This window comes from Thalassophryne amazonica, chromosome 15 (assembly GCF_902500255.1).
Source record: "Thalassophryne amazonica chromosome 15, fThaAma1.1, whole genome shotgun sequence".
Classification (NCBI taxonomy): Eukaryota; Metazoa; Chordata; class Actinopteri; order Batrachoidiformes; family Batrachoididae; genus Thalassophryne; species Thalassophryne amazonica.
The window spans coordinates 6,914,159-6,934,540 of NC_047117.1; the positions used below are offsets into that span (position 1 = coordinate 6,914,159).

At 39.5% G+C, this 20,382-nt stretch overlaps 1 protein-coding gene across 1 annotated transcript; it reads left to right on the forward strand.

The window, feature by feature from the left end:
- The first annotated feature begins 4,182 nt into the window (after positions 1 to 4,182).
- LOC117525613 (syntaxin-10) lies at positions 4,183 to 16,136 on the forward strand. Its single transcript, XM_034187512.1, has 9 exons — positions 4,183 to 4,264; positions 4,606 to 4,681; positions 7,512 to 7,605; positions 8,298 to 8,392; positions 9,452 to 9,514; positions 10,544 to 10,645; positions 10,776 to 10,882; positions 12,664 to 12,758; positions 13,348 to 16,136. The coding sequence occupies exons 1-9, from the start codon at positions 4,230 to 4,232 to the stop codon at positions 13,419 to 13,421; spliced, it is 741 nt and encodes a 246-aa protein (XP_034043403.1). The 5' UTR covers positions 4,183 to 4,229; the 3' UTR covers positions 13,422 to 16,136.
- Positions 16,137 to 20,382: the final 4,246 nt, after the last annotated feature.

Here is a 20,382-nt window from a genome sequence, read left to right on the forward strand (position 1 = left end):
TTAGGGTTCTTCATATTTATTTAACTCTCTAATCATCCTTCTCATCCTCACTCTGGGCATCAAGAATCAGTCTCATTGCTTGTGCAGCTGTAAATCTTATAACGATTAGAGTTGGCAAATGCCAGTAAACCAGTCTTGATCAGTATTTCTGGTATTTATATTGTGTATTTATATTTATATTTATATTTGCAAAGTGTTTTTCTTTTTTACTTTCATGTTTGATACTCTGTGTGCTTCTTACCCTGTGTGCTGCTATACAATGCTGCTGGAACCTCAATTTCCCAGAGGAAGTCTTCCCAAGGGATCAGTAAAGTTCTATTGAATCTAATCTAATCTAAATTACAAAACCATCTGAAGCTATAATGTAGAAAATCTCACAGATCTTCCCGAGGTCAGAAGTGACCCAGCACAAGTTTGGATTATATTTGCCACACGGATCGGCCGATCCTTTTAATATTTTGTGAACAAATACAGGACAAATAGATTGAAAAATTCATGGCAGGAAATTTTTTTCTGCTTAAAATTAGAAAAATGGTGCACAAAAATATATTCCCAGGGTCATAAATGGCCCCACTCAGTCGCTGGCGTTAAAGCGGTGGGCCTGTGACCAGAGGATCCTCAGTTCAAATCTGTCTTGCACGGCACCACAGCCCAGTCTCACCTCTTTTATCACGATACCATCATGAAATGTGTCACATTTTCGTGAGGCGATCAAGTTTAGTTCATTAGTTTTAACCATAAAAATTATTCTAAATTCTGATTGTGCACAGAAATAACCCTACCTCAGGGAGACTCCGCCCACCTAAAATGAGCGAGAATGGCATAAAGAAAACATAGATATTTTATGTGCATAACAAATACTGAGATAATTTGGTGGAACATGTGAGTATTTTCTGGAGCTCTAAGAAGCGGCTGAGTGCTTTTCACTCTTTCATTGATGACTGTTTTAACACGCTGGCTGAGAATTTTCACAGTGCAGGATGAGAGGAAGTGAAAGATGAGAAGAGGAGAGAGGAAACAGGATGACGGCAGGAAGGACTCCAGCACCCGGGACAGGGTGGGACAGAGATTAAAACCCTCAGGAACACACAGACACACGGGCGGGACAGGAAGCAGACGTGATGAGGGAGACGGAGCGCGGTAATCTGAGCAGGACCCAGTTTGACTGAGCGTGCAACACCGTCACATTTGGTTTCCCTACGAAAGAGAAACATAATCACACAGTCGTCTCTGGACACCAGCTGCAGGCAAAACCTGCACACAGAAATATGCTGTTTTGTAATATGGGTAAATATTGCGTTTGTTTGTTTGTTTGTCCCACGACTCCCCCAAGGTGCTCGGCCAGTTTCCACCAAGCTGACTGAGTGCATGTAGGTTGACTGCAGAATTGCCCTTGGAGGGGGTTGTTCCAGCTAGGTCAAGGTCATTGGGGTCAAAGGTCAAATTAGGTGTTTTTTTTTCCCCCCCAATCCAGTGTCTGTCAAACCTGGCACATACACTCACAGAAATATTTAACCCTAACTTTTAAGATTTATGTAATTTTATTACATGACAAATTCCCATTTACTTTTTGTAGATAATTTTAATACAAACCTACCAAATAAACCTTACATGATGCATATTCATTACTGTAATAAATCATATTTATTTGAAATGCATAATCCTCAGCTTTATGTATTTAGTATTAATAAAATATAATTACTCTAAATCAATAATAATGACAGTATTTATTTAAAATACATAAAGTATATTGTTTGAATTGCATAAAAATTATGTTACCAAATTATGTTACCAAGATAAATGGCATACATAAAGTATGTACGAGTATGTTACCTATGCCATTTATCTCTGTAACATAATTTGGTAACATCATTTTTATGCAAGTCAAACAATATACTTTATGTATTTTAAATAAATACTGTCATTATTATTGATTTAGAGTAATTATATTTTATTAATACTAAATACATAAAGCTGAGGATTATGCATTTCAAATAAATATGATTTATTACAGTAATGAATATGCATCATGTAAGGTTTATTTGGTAGGTTTGTATTAAAATTATCTAAAAAAGTAAATGGGAATTTGTCATGTAATAAAATTACATAAATCTTAAAAGTTAGGGTTAAATATTTCTGTGAGTGCATGTAAGCGGGTTCTGGGATCTGGGTCAATCATTGGGGTCAAACAGTCAATATAAATTTTTTTCCCCTGATAATTTGCACCAAATTTATCACACATGCTGAGGGGGGTTTCCAGAATTGCCCAAGCAAGGTCAAATATGCCAAAGGTGATTCACCAGTTGGCCACAGCTAGTCCTCATCCGAACGCCACTAATGTAACTTTTCCAGGAAAAGCACAATATTTTGCAATGAAACTGAGCTGCTAAAATACAAAAAAAAAAGTGACAAGTGATGGATAGGAATGAAGATACCAGAGAGACCATGCATGTGGGACAGTTTGGAGACAAAGTCAGAGAGGTGAGATTAAGATGGTTTGAACATATGTAGAGGAGACAAGTGGGGCATATAGGGAGAAGGATGCTGAGGATAGAGCCACCAGGCAGGAGATGAAGAGCGAGGCCAAAGAAGTGGTTGGTGGTTGGTGTGACAGAGGAAGATAGAGTGACGTGGAGACAGATGAGCTGCTGTGGCGCCCCCTAATGGGAGCAGCTGAACAAGAAGTTAGTCCTTTCTGGATGATTTTAATTTGTATTATTTAAGTTTTTTTTCTCTGAGGTGTTTTAATAAATATACTTTCATCATGTAACATGTTAACAGGCTAACATTAGCATGAAAACTCACGAGCATCAAATAATGCAATGCCGAAGAGCTAATGTTAGCATAAATATCAATAATGGGCTAATTTTAGCATGAAAACTCACTAGCATCACATAACACAATGCTAACGGGCTAATGTTACCATAAAACTCGATAATGGGCTAGCATTACCATGACAACTCGCTAGCATCACATAACACAATGCTAACATCTCATCTTCTTTATAGTGAAGATGAGTGTGAAGATGAGGTGTGTAGTGAGCGCCTTGTATAGCAGCACCCTGACATCGGGGTGAATGTGAGGCATTATTGTAAAGTGTTTTGAGCGTTTAATGCAGATGGAAAAGCACTATATAAATGTAGTCCATTTACCATTTACCATTATGTTGTTTGATTTTCTGTTTTCTGTTTCCTCAGCTTTGTGAAACTTTGCAAAACCTTGTAACTGTTAGAATGGCCTAAGCAGTGGGTCACCCCTTTGAGTCTGGTCTGCTTGAGTTTTCTTCCTCAATATCATCAGAGGGAGTTTTGCCTTACCACTGTCGCCTGGGTGCTTGCTCTAGGGGTTGCTAAAGTTAGACCATACTTGTGTCAAGTGCCTTGAGGCAGCTTTGTTGTGCTTTCGTGCTACATAAACAAAATAAATTGAATTGAATTAACAAGCTAATGTTACTATGAATCTTGATAATGGGCTAATATTAGCATGAAAACTCACTAGCATCAAATAGTGCAATGCTAAAGGGCTAATGTTAGCATAAATCTTGATAATGGGCTACCATTAGCATGAAAACTCACTAATGAGCTACTGTTAGCATGAAAACTCAGTAGCATCACATAACACGATGCGAACAGGCTAGCATTAGCATGAAAATTGTAAGCATTATATAATGTGATGCTAATGGATTAACACTGATATGAAAAGTCACTAATATTACATAAAGACATGCTATCTAACATTTGCATGAAGACTTGCTAACAGGCTAAAATTAGTATGAGCTGAGGGACTGCATTGTGAGCAATAAGATGTGCTTTTTAGAAAAACATACTTAAGAATTATAATTTTGCTTAGAAAAATCTTACTGCACATCTTCAATTAATTTATGTGCTGGATGAAAGAAGATGAAATATTGTGATTTATTATTATCATTATTATTATTATTATTATTATTATTGCTTTATATATATATATATATATATATATATATATATATATATGTATATATATATATATATATATATATATGTATGTATAATTGTTTATTATTTATGTCTTATTTTTTATTTTATTTCGTATGTAACGGGCTTCAAATCAATACAGAAACAATGACGTTTTGACTTATTGGACGACAGGGGGCAGTATGCACTTCTCGGTATTTCCAGCTCCGACATTAAACTCGAAGAAGTTCCCTCCACGAATGCGCATGCGCAGGGTGTGTAGCGGAAGAAAATATGTCGGTGGAAGACCCATTTTTTGTTGTTAAAGGGTAAGAAAACAACATATTAGTACTTCGAATCCAGTGGCGTTCTAAAGAGATCAAAGTTATTGTGTGTTAGCAGCCCATTTTGTTGGAAAATTATTGTGTTTGTTAAGGCGGAAGGGCCATTAGTGAAGTTAGCCTGAGGCTTAGCTTTGCCTAATTAGCATTAATTATATCAGATAAAGTTTAAGTGTTTAATTTCTCCTGATTTAATGTCAGCTCGATTTATAATTTAGAGGCACGTTGAGCTGCAGATTTCAGTGTGTGTGTGTGTGTGTGTGTGTGTGTGTGTGTGTGTGTGTGTGTATAAATAAAATCACAGTGTGTTTTTAATCTGTTTTTTGCAGGGAGGTGCAGAAAGCGCTTTCTCGAGCTCGAGGTTTGTTTGACCGATGGGAGGAACTGTTACAGGACAGCACACAGGTGAGACATTCATGCTGCTGTGTTGATACCGCTGTTGGGGGGGCAGTTCTCCCTTTGGTCGCCAGGGGTTGGCAGCCATTGTAAGGTAGAAACAACAAGGTCGCAACAGCGGCGTCATAATGTTGTGCCAGTATGAGTATTATGATGAGGGCCCACAGTAAATCAGGGCCAACATGAGGCTTATATTTATAGGCTAGACAAACGCCCCGCCCGGCTACCAGCCTGGTACTGCAGGGGTGCGGTGAGCTCCACTGGATGACAGCCGGGAGAGATCAGGCATCTCAGACTCGTTATGGAGGTTTGGCACCACCACCAGAGGCCTTGTACTACCAGGTGCCACAGTCAAAAGACCTGCCAGGTGAGAAGACCCACCCACCCCCAGTCAAAACACCAGTGGCAAGGCCTTCCTGAAGCATGTAATGGTTACCTCTTGGTTAGCGCTGTGGATGTGGGAAAAAATGTCCGACAAGGGTCAGACGTCCACCTGGAAAGCACCCCACTAGCGAGAGCTCTCTGCTACATGTGCATCTTGGGGAGGGGAGACGCTGCAGAAGGCTGGGAGTGGGGACATGTTTGCACCAGAAATGTTCCCCAGACCTGGGAGGAGATCTGGACATCAAATCAAAAGCACCCAAGAAGCAAGAACTCTCTTCCTCATGTGCCGAACCTGTCAGCCTGCTCAATTTGGGCATTATTCCTTTTTACCAAATGTCTGTTTGCTGCCTTGGACCTCAGTATGGTGGCGTTCTGTGTTACCGTAAAGTTAGGTCATCGGTGACATCAGCGTAGACACATGAATTCAATATGTATAATAGTAATTAAGAAATGTGTGGATGTTGTGATTTTTGTAACACTAGACGGTAGGGAAAAGATGCATAAACACTGCTAGAGACTACATCAGGAATCATATTTACAAAAACAATGGACATCACATTTCTTTCAGGAGAACTGTCCTGCATATTTAGTAATTAAGTAATTAAAACACTTTTTGGAGTGAACTGCCTACCTGGCAGTTTTGCTTTCACCTTAGATTTGGCTGAACAAAAGTCGTTAAGAATATGGTGCAAAAAGTTATGTTCATGTGATTTCTTAGTTTGTTTTTGTTTTTTTTGTTTTTTTTAATAAATTTTCAAAAATAATTTACAAAAGAAGAAAACCTTTTTTCATGTTGTCAGTATGGGGTGTTGTGAGTAGAATTTTGAGTTTTGGAATAAAGCTGTAACATAACAAAATATGGAAAAAGTGAAGCGCTGTGAATACTTTCCAGATGCGCCGTAGAAACAAGCACGACTTGCAACCTTAATTTTGCGCTCACTGGGTGTTGCTGCTTTAAGTAAATAGTCATCAGTGTTTAAATTGACCTCTGAAGAAATTTCACCTCGTCCACCATTATTATTTTTTTAATTAATTTATTTATTTTTGATTGCAACTGAGTTGACGTCACATATAGATTAGGTCGACAATCACACTGCACACTCTGCTGAGTAAAAGCGGTACTACATGCCCACCTTGTTTCTCCCAGCAGTTGAATTATGATTTTCATATTTAAATGTCATGATATATCGAGAATGTCCCACCCCACGCCTTGCAAGTGTCTCAAGAACAGGTCAGATTTTGGAGTGTGCGCCTGCCCTACCTGTCAACCTACACATCATGCTATGGAACTGCCATGGATCCTGCTTAGCAACCACCCAGGCAGACACCTCCCCTTCACCTCCCCAAAGTAGCCAAATATCTCAACTGCTTCATCATGCTGAGGGCTTTTTACTCAATGGACTTAATTTCAGCTCCAGGGTTGCAAATGGTGCATGTGCATGCAAACACACACAAGAAAATCTACAGTTGATCTATAATTAAATAACAGCCATATTGAATTGTTAATGATCTTACTGTCAAAAGAAGGCTTGTTTAATTCAACAGGTTTGTCATTGTTCATTTTTTTACAGCCCATATGACTGTTCACAATCAGTTTAAAAAATTCTTCTGTTCTGTCAGTGGCAAATTTAAAATCAACTTATTCATCTGCAATCCGCACAGTCACTGAGGCTCAGGACTCTCTCATAAACATGGTTTTTCAATCAGTAATCTGTTGTAATGTAGTTCTTTAATTTATTGCTCATTTATGTGTATATATAGTGTGTATGTGTAGTTTTTTTAACCCTAGAATTCTGATACAATGTAGTGTTACAGTCAGTCAGCTTTTTAAATGTGCAAACACTCCTATTCCAACAAGCTTGTATATGTATTTTTAAATGCATTTGTAAAAGTAATTAATCAAGTGTTGGGCAGCACCAGCATGTGTAATTATTAAAAATTACTTCATGACACTTTAGTATTTATGATTTGTATTTGGAATTTGTCTAAACGTCATTGGACAGGCCATGAGGCCAAACCGTGACTGCCGTCATGTACTGAGGAATTCCTTCTTAATTCAGTGCAGAGTGGGGCGACGGTCAAAATGAACGGTTGTTTCGTTAGACTTGGCGGAAGAATACCACTTGCGTTGTGAGGGAGCGTCAGCTACAACAGTTTGGAAACGTTTCTCTGTGGATGTTCCATCATTTTGAAGACCCCAGGGGCCCACGTTTCACCTGGCGGCAGCACATACAGTAGATTCTTGCTGTCTAGGTGTGGGGACGGAGCAGTTGGCTGCCATCCAGGACCCCGGACAGTTCCACAGTGTGTTAGACGTGATTATGCACAGGAAAACCGCGTGCTGCTCTGAGTGTTTGCAGTAAAATCTATGTGGTTTAGTTGGACGAAGGTAGAGAGAGTATTTGTACTGTGTGTTCATTGCGCAGTTATTAAGTTTTGGATTCTTCGGTCTCAGGTGAGTCGTGATGAACTGGACTGGAGTACCAATGAGCTTAGGAACTGTCTGAGGGCCATCGACTGGGACCTGGAGGACCTCAGTGAGACCATCAGTATCCTTTGATGTCTTTCCTTTTTGCCATCAGCTCATGGACTGTTCTGTTTGAAGATGCTCGATGTCTTTAACAGTGTTCACCAAGAAATGATCCAAACACAGTGAAAACACCAGAATCCTCGTCACAGTGAATTTTAGATGTTACGGTCAAGTTTTACAAGAACCACAATCATCAGACGCAGAACATCCTTTGGTTTGCTTTATTTCCCTCCAGTGTTTATTTATTGTTGTGATTTTGATTCATGTTGTACACAAGATATGGAGCATTTTTATGCAACTTCTGTCACAATCTGGATTTCTCCTTCATGGACAAAGAATTAGTTCACATTGTTGAAAATATGAAAAGTTGATTTGGTTTCAGGGCTGTTTGAACTAAAACAGATAAAATGAGAGTGGATTGTGCCAGTTGAGCAGATTGAAAACTTTGTACTTGTCAACACCAGGAAAACACAACTGCCGTCTGGTGGTTTGTCAGAGAATATCCGCTGTAGTCTGGTTCCAACGTTGAGTTGATAAAATTATTCCTTCTTTGTATCCCATTTCTAGTACAATATTTGAAGAAGAAGAAAAAAGTGGCTTTCTGACTTGTTTTTAAAGAATGTGATTAAAAAAACAACCAAAAACATAATTTAGCAGTGCTTGTGTGGTGAGACCTGGATGTGTTGTTTGTTGGATCCTTGACTGACTCAGGTATCGTGGAGTCGAACCCGGGGAAGTTCAAACTGGGTGAGAATGAACTTCAGGAAAGGAGAAACTTTGTGGAGCAGACCAGGAAAGCTGTGCAGGTAACAGACACGAACATCTACATCTGGTGTGCGTTACAAATAATTATAAACATAAAGATGAAATCACATGTAAAGCCTGTTTTCTTCAGACATGTAAGGGGATGTACACGCAAAGGTTTCCAAGTACCTGAATATGTCTCTGACTTCATTTACATCCATCATTAAAAATACAAACTATGGTAGTGTGCCAAGTCTGTGAAGTAGGCAGTTCTCAAACACTGAGTGAAGGAGGAGATGAATGAGGGAAGCCACCAAGGCACCAGTGACAACTGTGAAGAAGTTGTAGTCTTCTGTGGCTGTGATTGGAGAAACTGTAGAGTGGAGCTTTTGTCTGTTGAATCAACAGTTGCATAGCTTCATGGTGGAATGGAACAGATGGGAAGTTGCTGCTAAAGATTGCCAGAAGGCACATGGGAGGCTCCAGCTGAGATTTGATTGGTTTTCTTGTTGTCTTCATTGATGAAAGTCGTTCTGTGTTCTGTGAGGTCCTCACTGGTGGAGCACTAGAGAAAAAATGCCTTATGCACACTTTCTCCTAACACACCCACAGAATCCTAGAACTCCTTCAGTATTGTCTTGGTGGCTTCCCTCACTAGTCTCCTTGAATGGTCAACTGCCTACTCCAAGACAAAGTGGGAAATAATTTCAAGACCAGTTCATTGACTTGGGAATGTCCAGGTGTCCATCCCCTGAATTGTCTGAAGAAAAGTGGCTGTAAAATGGAGGGACGACGTATAAAGATGTTTTTGTTAATCCCCTTGACTTTAAAACAAATAAGCCAAAGGAACATCATCTTTTCGGGTGTATGGGCACAAATTGACAAAACTTGTCACTGTGGACCTGACTATAATCAACGTCGTCTACAAGAAGCAGCACAGAGGCCCCGAGTTCATTTCAGAGTGATGCTCCAGAGTGTGTTTGCTGTTCTCTTACTGTTTATTTATTTTGTAATCCGTCCAAATGAAACATAAAACGGTCTGATTCTCTCAGACGGTGCTGCTATGCTGTGAAATGTGACCGTGACCCTACGTGGTGTTAAAATCTTCTCTGTGTCTGCAGGAGATGAAGGAGCAGCTGTTCAGCCCTTCAGCTGTGGCTCAGGCAGAGAAGAAGAACAGACAGGTCAGTCTGCGAACGCACGCTTTGAATTCAGCAAATATCATCAGTGAAAAAGACGCTTCGTCATCACGTACCAACAAGACACATTCAGCTTCTTGCTGAACTCTGAGAAGTTTAATTAAATATATTACCTGTGGTGGGGGTGAGGGTGTAACCTGCCCACATGAGTCTGTCACAGTCCTTCTTGTTGCAATACCAACACTTCCAAATAACCCATTTATATCAGACACCCATACTGTCTGGACCACAGTGTTGCACGAGTTCACATGTGATCTCTCTGTGGCCTTTATGACCTCATTAGAAGTGCAGCACGTTTGAAACCTCCTCGCAGTCACAGCTCATGCACATGCATGAAATTAAGACAGTTTATTTTTATGCCTGTGTTTTGCGTGTTAACATTTTATAGAAGTGGGGACACTTGATAATACTGGTGTCTGTGTGACAACATGATTCTACAGTTATCTTAGTTGTGTTTTACTTTAAATGTGTTTTTATTCAGATTTAAGGCAAATATCTTGAGCGGTAGCTGCTTGGCTTCTAAAGCTGACTCGCTTGGTCCAGTTTTGGTGCAGCCTGGATATTTGTTTGTTTTTGCCCTTTGAAACATTAAGTCAGATCTTTGAGCTCGCATACTCGTGGATTAGCCCTGGGTGGCAACCACGCAGGCGAGCCACTGGTCCATCCCCACCTCTAGAAAGTAGCTGCTGCAGCCAGGTGAGAAGTGGGCGTGTCCTTGACCTTCTGCAGCTGCTGGGGTCCTCAACACTGAGGCACCTCTGCTGGATCGTGTACAAAGAAACACACCACTTGGCCAAAATGTCGTAACAGGAAGTGATATTTATCATTATGGTTTTCTGAATTCTAGTGGCCTTATAGAACTTTTGGAGGTCAAATGGGCCTGAAAATTTGAAAGCAAGCATTTTGGTTTTTAATTTCTTTTTTTAGTCATCCCAAGGATGCAGCGGACTGATTTAGAGGATATAACTGTGCAGCTGTAACAAATTGTCAATCACTCACCTGTTTGTGCACCAGGCTCTGCTGGGCTCGTCGGGTCAGGACAGATCGACGGGGCTGGAGGCTCACCTGGTGTCAACAAACTCCAGATACATCCAGGAGCAGCAGGAGCAACAACAGGTACACAAAACCTTTTTAATGAAAGAAAACCAGAACCACAAACCGCCACAGCAGCCTTAACAGTTTATTTAAAAAGCCGACTAGACAGAATATTTGTGAAGCTGATGGCATGTGGGTTGGGGGGGTGAAGCTGATCATACAGGAGCAGGACGAGCAGCTGGAGTTGGTGACTGGTAGTATCCGAGTCCTCAAAGACATGTCGGGACGCATCGGAGACGAACTCGACGAGCAGGCTGTGTGAGTTCCTTTTATTTCTCAGAAGAGCTCAAAACCAACTTTTCAGCTTTGTCCAGTTTAAGCAAAAAAAAAAGTTTCAAATAACGATAAAACATTTCAGAAATGGTTAGCGTGAACAATAAAACAGTTTAAAACCAGAATTTTTGTCTTAATTGAGCCACATGGAATCAAAGGCCCTGACGATTTTGTTTAAAACTGTTCAAATCTAGTGAAAATAATATATTATCTGATTTAAAAGGCCCTGACGATTTTGTTTAAAACTGTTCAAATCTAGTGAAAATAATATATTATCTGATTTAAAAACTTATGAAACACCTTTCAGTGTTTGTTTCTTTTGTTTTGTTTTTTCCAAATGTGAGTCTCAGAGGTAATATGGAACAAATTAAATGAGATTATTTCCCACTATGAATGATTAAATTGTCAAAGTGGTTGATGCCCCCCCCCCCCCCCCCCAATTCTGTTAATCACACAATTGATTCATCACCAAATTGTTTAATCTTTTTTCTTTAATCATTGTTGTTTAGTGAATATTAATATTTGAATCATTGTGGATGTTCCTTGAAATTATTTTGGTTCTTAAAAAACCTGTCATAAGGGTGTCTTGTCCTTAGGAGTCGGTGTTTCAGCGGTCAGGTCACAGTTAGTGCATCGCATCGTTTTTCCTCAAAGGACAGGAACTATATTATCAAACACATCTGAGCTGACAATTAAAAAGAAAAAAGTTGTCTATTCATCTTAGTTTGTTGAATGCCACAAATTTTATGTGAATAGAGTTTAAACCACTGAGGATTGGGCAGCTCCAACTCTGCCCTCTGCTGGTCATTCTTATGTCAGTTTGACATATTTTTGAAAGACATGGAGAGAGAAAAAATAACAGCTTTCAATAGAGTAATGAAAAGAGTTGAACCCTTGTAAGGAGTTGGGAAGAAAACCCTTCTAACTAGAGGGGCATTCAGTCGAGTGCGTCTCCCTGCTGACTGTATTTACCCCAATCTACAGATGAGCCACACCCCTGAATCCAAACTGTGACCCAGATCCATGTGATCACAGACACCCACAGGGTCTGTGTTAAATGTCCTCTATTGTACCTAGAGTTAAGTTAACACTGCCCACATAAACATTTAACATTCTTACAAAGAACTTTTTGTAAAGTCTCATCAGAGTATCATTCAGCACTGTAAAATGTACTCTTAACACTTATTTAAACATTATTGGGTTTGAACCCATAAAAGTCCCTTTTCCCCTCATTTCTCAATTAGTTCCTGTGTGGAGTTAAAAAAAAAAAAACATGTTTAGAGAGTTACATAAACACTGATATGCTCATCTTTAAGAAAAGACTCCAGCACTTTCCAAGAATCAACACCAGCAATGTTAAAAAATCGTTCAGTTTGACTGAGATTTTAACACTCCTGTTTGTGATGTTTTTAAAATTTAGCACGTTGCAGGTTTTTTGTTTTTCATAAATTGTCAAATGTGCTTCGTTGCATCTTGTTGGTTGAAAACTCTTTCCAGTTTCCTGCTCTGGCGTCATGCTGTAATGTTTGTACCAAGCAGATTGTAAATTCACTTCCTGTGGATGTGGACATTTGGACAGTCGAGGTGCTGATAACGACAGCGGGGTTGCAGAGCCCAACTTACGGTTGCGAGCATACGAGGGTGATGATGTCCACGTCACCTTGGTGGTGTGTGTGTCTGTGTGACGTTTAAAGGTTTACATGTAAACTGTTAAACTGACATGTGAGACCATGTGTATTATTAATAATAATAATGTTGTTGTTCAGCATGTTGGAGGATTTTGGGGAAGAGATGAATCAGACGTCCTCCCGCATGGACTCTGTGCTGAAGAAGCTGGAGAAAGTTTCTCACATGACCAGCAGTAAGGACACACTCCTTAATGATGGGCAGTTCTTAGTTCTAATCTCAAGATAATAATCATATTTTATTGTGGTGTTACGGTGCACGTAACACTTGCGTACCGACCGAATAAAGCAACTGCACATGCTAAACTTTTTTTTTCTCTCTTTGCTGAACCACATTTTTCCAAGCAATTTAAGCATAAGCAAAGGAGCAGATATTATTTCAGACCATGTGCATAACGCCGTTTCTGCTGTTTTGGACTCGTCTAAACTGGCTACATTTGAAAATTAAGTCTTTTTAATTTTGGTCCAGTAATTATTTGTAGAAATCTCCATATATATATATATATATATATATATATATATAATGACATTTCGTAGAGTGGTTTAATTGATAAATCATAAGTGATGCAGTTTAAATAATCATGCAATGATTTAGTAGTTATATTAGTACTCAGATTACACCTGATGGTCATGTTGGACAGCGGTGTAATCTCCATTTCTTTCAGGGAGGTTGTTTTTATTTTTCTCTCTGCTTGTTGTTGTTGTTGTTGCGACAGCGAGGTCATATTTGAAGGTGCATCTGATTTCACCTGCTGTGTCCCTCAGGTCGGAGACAGTGGTGTGCCATCGGCGTCCTCGTCGTCATCATGATCATCGTCCTCATCCTTCTCCTCGTCTGATCCCGGCGACCTTTGACCTCTTCACTGACACGCACACACTCGTCCCTATTGGGATGGACTGGCAGATGGACAGATACGAGGTGAGAAATGTCTCCTCCTCCCCCTCGTCTCTCACCCTGAGGAGCACTCTGTGAGCTGCAGGAGAAACCAGGAGGTAATACGCCTCCTCCTCCTCCTCCTTTTTCTCCTTTTCTCTGGTTTTAATGACTCGAGGTGAAGCTGCTGGTGATTTATCAGCAGGAGGAACCTCGCTGAGGTCATTTCACCTTGGTGCATTTTGGGTAATGGTTTAAATTATTGGGGGGGGGGGCTGCTGTCATTTTAGACAACAATAATAATAATAATAATGATAATGTTGGACTACGATCATCTTCATGTCTCTGAGCTTATATGAAAATGCAACATTTTTATCTGCTCACTGACAGAAATTAATGATCATTGAATGTCGCTCATATAAACATTACCACAGTTATAATAAAAATGGCTGCCATCACCACTGCAGGGACACCTGCAGGTGATTAGTGATATTTTTATATGAGCTGAGGCTGAAAAGTCATTTTCATTTGAGTAACTTGATGACAAAAAACAAAACCCAAACGTTTCAAAGTTTTCAATGGATTTTTCTTAATAAGATCATTTGTCTGGAACAGTTTTTAAATGGTTTACGTCTTTAATCTTATTCAGTATGCTCTGGTTTGAAACAGTCCTGGGTCAGTGATAAAGTGGTTTAAAGTGTTTTTGGGGAACCAGGTATGAGCTCTTTTTGCCTGGTTTCAAACGGCATTCTACCTGAAATAAATGTTGAATGTTGGTGCTTTGGATTTTGGATGGTTTGGTCAAAACAATGAATTTTTGAAAATGTTTGAATTTGAAAATCATTTGCAGCTAAACAGTTTGGTTTTGTTTATTCTAAAGTAGTTCCGGATCTTAAATTTTCACTCATTTCGCGGGTTGAAAGCACCAGAACCTTCCAGTTTATTGGTCAGATTTAGACCACTTGCAGAAATTTGTGTTCGACTTCTGTAGATGTGCGTTCTTTGACAACCTTCACATTGGCTACACATCACTTAGAAACATAAAAGACTCTTTCAGACGCCAATAAGCGAATACAGTCAGTCAGTAATGGGAACGTGGGAACAGTTTCCTGACTGATCTCTTAGAATGACTCACAAGTGCCATCTAGTGTCGAGAATGCAGTGATTTTTAGTTATGATTGAAATAAGTCTGGATGGTGTTGATTGATGCTGAACTGATGAAATCATAAGAAAACAAAGTTGCTGTTTTTAGAAACAGTCATTTTGTAAACAGTGTGGCCCAAATTCCTGTTTGTAGTTGATAAATGACATTCAGATTTTTATTATTAAGACAAACGTCTTGATGTGACTTTAGGTCAAATGTATGTTTAAAAGAAATCCTGTGCTTGAGCTTCAAGAAACGCTGAATTCCACTACCATGTTCATTTTCATTTTATTTCCAAAGGGCCACTAAGTTAGTTACTTTATGAAGCTGGAGATTAAACCTGATTGTGTTTATAGTTCATGTGTTCATAATACTTTATCTTTTTCAAACACTGATATATGGCAGTAATTTCAAAATAAAATAACAGACAGTAGCCCGATGGGGGGGTGTCAGTATTGCCTTAAAATATATTTTTATAGATCTTGTTTGACGCGTAGAACGAGATGCGAGAAATTACCAGACAGTTTGCTGTCAGCATGTTTTGATCTGTAGAACGCTGAAATGCCTCTCCTGGAAGGAACGGACTCCTCCACCAGACGTTTGGTTTGCTGCCCTGACTCGGCTCCAGTGTCCAGGATCGGCCCGGGCTCAGTTTAGCCTCGCTGTGTCTTTAGCGAACTTTTGCCAGCAAGGAGGAGAAGCTAGTAGGCGGGATGTCTCACATTTTAAGCTCACAGTGCCCTCTGCTGGCCGTCGTCCTTTTTTTTTTTTTTTTTTTTTTTTTTGTATAATGTTGTGTAACGCTGCCCTCTTCAGGCCTTATTGTGTATAAACTGTTACTTTGAATTGTGTAGATGAGCTTTTACTGTAAAACGCTTGATGGTGACTAACAGCCACCTGCTCTGTAACACTTCTGTTTGGGTTGTTTGTTTGTTTTTTCAGGTGGGGGGGGGACTCTGACAGTAATTAAACCTCAGAACAAACTGCAGCACTGAAAGCTGATCATCTTCTTTCTACTGAGAAGAAAAAAAACTTAATACTGAGCAGCATTTTTATTTTTAGCAGCTGCCGACTGATTTAAATTCTGTCACATTTCTCACTCGCACATTGTGTGTGTGTGTGTGTGTTCTTTTACATTTCATTTGCAGCTGCTGAAATCTGCTGCAAATGAAATGTAAAATGTATTAAAGGTGCACTTTAGGGATGTGGAAAACGTGGCCCGATGGATCCGTGAGCATCGCCTTCTCGCTGCGTTTAAACACAGCCTTTCAAAACTTTGTGCGTCTCCAATTAACAACCATTAAACCAAAAACAAAAAGGCGGAAGTCTATTCAGCACGAAAGCGCACAAATACAGCTTATTTTTCTGTTTGTCTCTGAGCCAATGGCGTGATTTAGAGCATCTATAATTGAACTGTTTTTTTTTTAAGCTGTTTCCTGTCTGCATCACACCACAGTGGATTTTGTCACGCGTCCCCTTTAGAAAGCACTCAGGACCTCTGCAAGCGGTTTGGCTTTCAGTAGAACTTGATTCAAAGTAATAAGTTAGAACTTTGCTGTGACCCTGTTTAAATTTCTGGATTGGTGGTGGTGGTGGGGGGTCTTTAGAGCAGAGGTGACCTCAGTGGCCATCAGACCGAGAAATGAACAAACGAGCTTCATTAAGTGAAACTACACCTGCTCCTAATTTCCAACATCCATCCAGCAGGTGGTAGTCACATCTAAGGGATGTTACACAAGCAAAACCGTGTTGGTTTTTTGGTTAATTTGATGCGTCTAAGTTCAATGAATTTTAAAGACTTAATCATTTAATCAGAACAACAATGAGAGTATTTATTACTGAGTTAACCTGGAGGGAAAGGATTCATTCATTCATTCACTGCATTTTACAGGCGACATGTTAGTGCTAGTGTTAATTTTGTCACCTGTTTTTAATTTAGTCTTTTGTCAAATGTCCTTTTTAGTTTGTTGTATTTAGTCATTCACATACCATTTTTATTTAGTCATGTTTTAGTCGACTAAAATCTTAGTTTTAGTCAAAAGAGAACTGAATGTATTTTAGTCTCGTGTCAGTCGAGACATTTTAGTCCTTTTGATTTAAAAAAACACATTAGATTATTTCCCATTACCATTTCGGTCAATATACTATTTCACATATCTGAAATACTGAATGTTATCATTACCTGACAAAATATGCTTATTGAATGATTGAAGGTTTGAGGTGTTTTTCCCCAATATTTTAAATCTGCAAGGCTTCCCGTCAGATACACTGAGACATTCAGTTTTCTTGTAAATCCACAGCGCTGTATGTAGGAGTGCAGGTCTTTGAAATGAAACATTTGTTGGATCTACTTACTCAATTAGCACATTCAGAATTGGCTGGAAATTTGTTAAAGCAGAATAAAATAAATAATTCAAGATCTGTAATTTTTTTTTATCTGTTGTTGTTCATTCGGCTGCTCCCGTTTTTTTGTGCCAAATACCAATGCGGATAGATCCACATTGGTGAGAAACAAAACTCTCTGGTCTGATGAGACAAAGATTGAACTCTTTGGTGTGAATGCCAGGTGTCATGTTTGGAGGAACCCATCCCTACAGTGAAGCATGATGGTGGCAGCATCATGCTGTTTGGCAGCGGCAGGAACTGGGAGACTAGTCAGGATTGAGGGAAAGATGACTGTTGCAATGTACAGAGACATCCTGGATGAAAACCTGCTCCAGAGCGCTCTTGAACTCAGGCTGGGATGACGGTTCAGCTTTCAGCAGACAGTGACCCTAAACACACAGCCAAGATATCAAAGGAGTGGCTTCAGGACAATTCTGAATGTCCTTGAGTGGCCCAGCCAGAGCCCAGACCTGAATCTGATTGAACATCTCTGGAGAAATTCTAATGGAGCTTGATGGGTGTTGCAAAGAGGAATGGGCCAAACTGCCATAAGATAGGTGCACCAAGTGTGTGGCATCATATTCAAGAAGTATTAAGCAAAGGCTGTGAATACTTATGTACAAGTGTTTTCTTAGCTTTTTTTTTTTATAAATTTGGGGAAAAAATGTTTTTCTTATTATGGGGTGTTGTGAGTGGAATTTTGAGGGGAAAAAAATTAAATTTACTCCATTTTGGAATAAAGTTGTAGGTTGTAACATTTCCAAAGCAGAGGAATAAGCAGCTTTCCCCTATTTGTTGAACACAGGTTTAGTTTTTTTTTAAACTGAGAAATTAAAACTTTTGAGAGAATTCCATTAATACCAGTGATCACGAGCAGCATGGTGGATTAGTGGTCATTGGTATTTCTGCCTGTTGCCTCACAGCAAGGTGGTCATGGGATCGATTCCCACCTGGGGCCTTTCTGGGTGGAGTTTTCATGTTCTCGCCATGTTTGGGTGGGTTTCCTCCAGGTGCTCTGGCTTCCTCCCACATTCAAAGACATGCAGGTTAGGTGGATTGGAAAGTTTAAATTGAAGGAGTGCCTGCAGGGTGAATGTTTGTCTGTGTGTGGCCTTGACACAGAGTGGCGTCCTGTCCAGGGTGCACCCCGCCTCATGCAATATGACTGCTGGGATAGGTTCCAGCCCCCGTGACCTTTAATTGGTAAGCAGGTATAGAAAATGGATGGAGGGATGGACCAGTGTCCACATTTTTCATCTCCAGTTTCTTTCCAGGAAAATGTTTTTTATTTTTATTTTTTTCCCCAACATCAAATTTTAGGTGAATGTTGTGGAATTTTAGTAACGAAAGTAAAATTAAAATGCCCGGTGTTGTGGATATTTTGTTTCTGCATCATGGATATAATTTTGCTATTTTTCCGTTAAACACTGAACCTGTCCTGATTCCAATGCAGTTGTTGACTAAACTTGACTATTCTGCCATGTGTGATAATTCAAAGTATAAGCAATTATAATAAATTAGGTTTTATTAAACTCTTGTGTGAGGTTTATTTCAATTAAAAAAGTGATTAAACTGAAGCATGTTTCATCCCTGTAAAAGATGCTTAAACTATGACATAAAATAAAAAAGTTGTTCAGTGACTTTGGCTCCCCCTGTCGGCTAGAATGAAAATTCTATTTTAAGTGCTAATTTTACTTTAATTACAGAAGGTAGAAAGGCTAAATACGCTGTGCTGAAGGTGCACACATGCAAGAAAATTAAGGTATCTGCCAGCCTAATTATAATTTATTCACATTATCGAATCCATAACTGACCACTTTTAAGAACCAAATTCACGACAGACTGAATCCATAACAACTCGACCCTTTGTGCAGCCAGTCGGTTTTCTGGTTTTTCTTAATTTGACCTTGGTTTTTTGTATATCATTACAACCCTTGTCATTAAAATGTTAGCAAGCAAGTCTCTGTGTGCTACTCATGATGGCGAAACATGACAAGAAATTAGGAGGACAGGGAAGCCATCACAAGTTACAAAAATCCAACATGCAATCAAAATGGTAACAAAATAATGGCAACAATTTACTTTGTAATTGTCAATGTCAGCGTATTTCTTAAGATGTCATATAAATAACGTTACATGGTAATTTTGCATTGAACTGCATTATGCAGTGCATCTCTGTAAAGTATTCAGTGCTTCACTTTTCCACTTGTTACAGCTTTATTTCAAAATGGAGTACATAAATTTTTCCCCCCAAACTTCTACACGAAACACCCCATAATGACAACATGAAAAAAGTTTTTGTGAAAGTTTTGCAAGTACTTCAGCTGCCTTTTAACTCCAGGAGTGGCTTCTGCCTGGCCACTCTACCATACAGGCCTGATTGGTGCAGAAATGGTTGTCCTTCTGGAAGATTGTCCTCTCTCCACAGAGGAATGCTGGAGCTCTGACAAGAGTGACTGTTGGGTTCTTGGTCACCTCCCTGACTAAGGCTTTTCTCGCACAATCGATCAGTTTAGACGGGTGGCCAGCTCTAGGAAGAGTCCTGGTGGATCTGAACTTCTTCCATTTATGGAGGATGGGGGCCACTGTGCTCAATGGGACCTTCAAAGCAGCAGAAATGTTTCTATACCCTTCCCCAGATTTGTGCCTCGAGACAATCCGGTCTCAGAGGTCTACAGACAATTCCTTTGACTTCATGCTCAGTTTGTACTCTGACATGAATTGTCAACTGTGGGACCTTATATGTAGACAGGTGTGTGTGTCTTTCCAAATCATGTCCAGTCAACTGAATTTACCCCAGGTGGACTCCAGTTAAGCTGTAGAAACATGTCAAGGATGATCAGTGGAAACAGGATGCACCTGAACTCAGTTTTGTGCTTCATGGCAAAGGCTGTGAATACTTATGTACTTATGAATCTTTTTTCCTCTTTTCCACATTATCATTATGGGGTGTTGTGTGTAGAAATTTGAGGAAAAGTGAATTTCATCCATTTTAGAATAAGGCTGTAACATAACATGGAAAAAGTGAAGTGGTGTGAATACTTCCTGGATGAACTGTAGCAAATATAATAAGATTAAAATCAGCAATATAAACAAACACAAGTACATCATCAATTGCATGGTATGATGGTGATATTTAGCCAAAACAGAAACGGAATAACTTTTTACTCAAACCAGCTGGCATACAACCAAGTTTAAATGAATAATAAACAACAAAGATGTGGAGTTAAATATCACCACTGAGTAAATAGTCCCCACAGAAACGTAATACATTGTATCTGGAAAATACGTTTCCTCCAAAAAAAATAATTGTAATCATTCCAGAGTTGAGCCGGGGGGCTCCTCCACACTTTTCATTAGATCATAATAAAAACTCCACACAGACGACTTCCATCCT

Coding starts and splice junctions, on each gene's coding strand:
- LOC117525613 (XM_034187512.1), top strand. CDS start 4,230: ATGTCGGTGGAAGACCCATTTTTTGTTGTTAAAGG. Junction 4,682..7,511: donor TGTTACAGGACAGCACACAG/GTGAGACATTCA, acceptor CTTCGGTCTCAG/GTGAGTCGTGATGAACTGGA. Junction 12,759..13,347: donor AGTTTCTCACATGACCAGCA/GTAAGGACACAC, acceptor TGTGTCCCTCAG/GTCGGAGACAGTGGTGTGCC.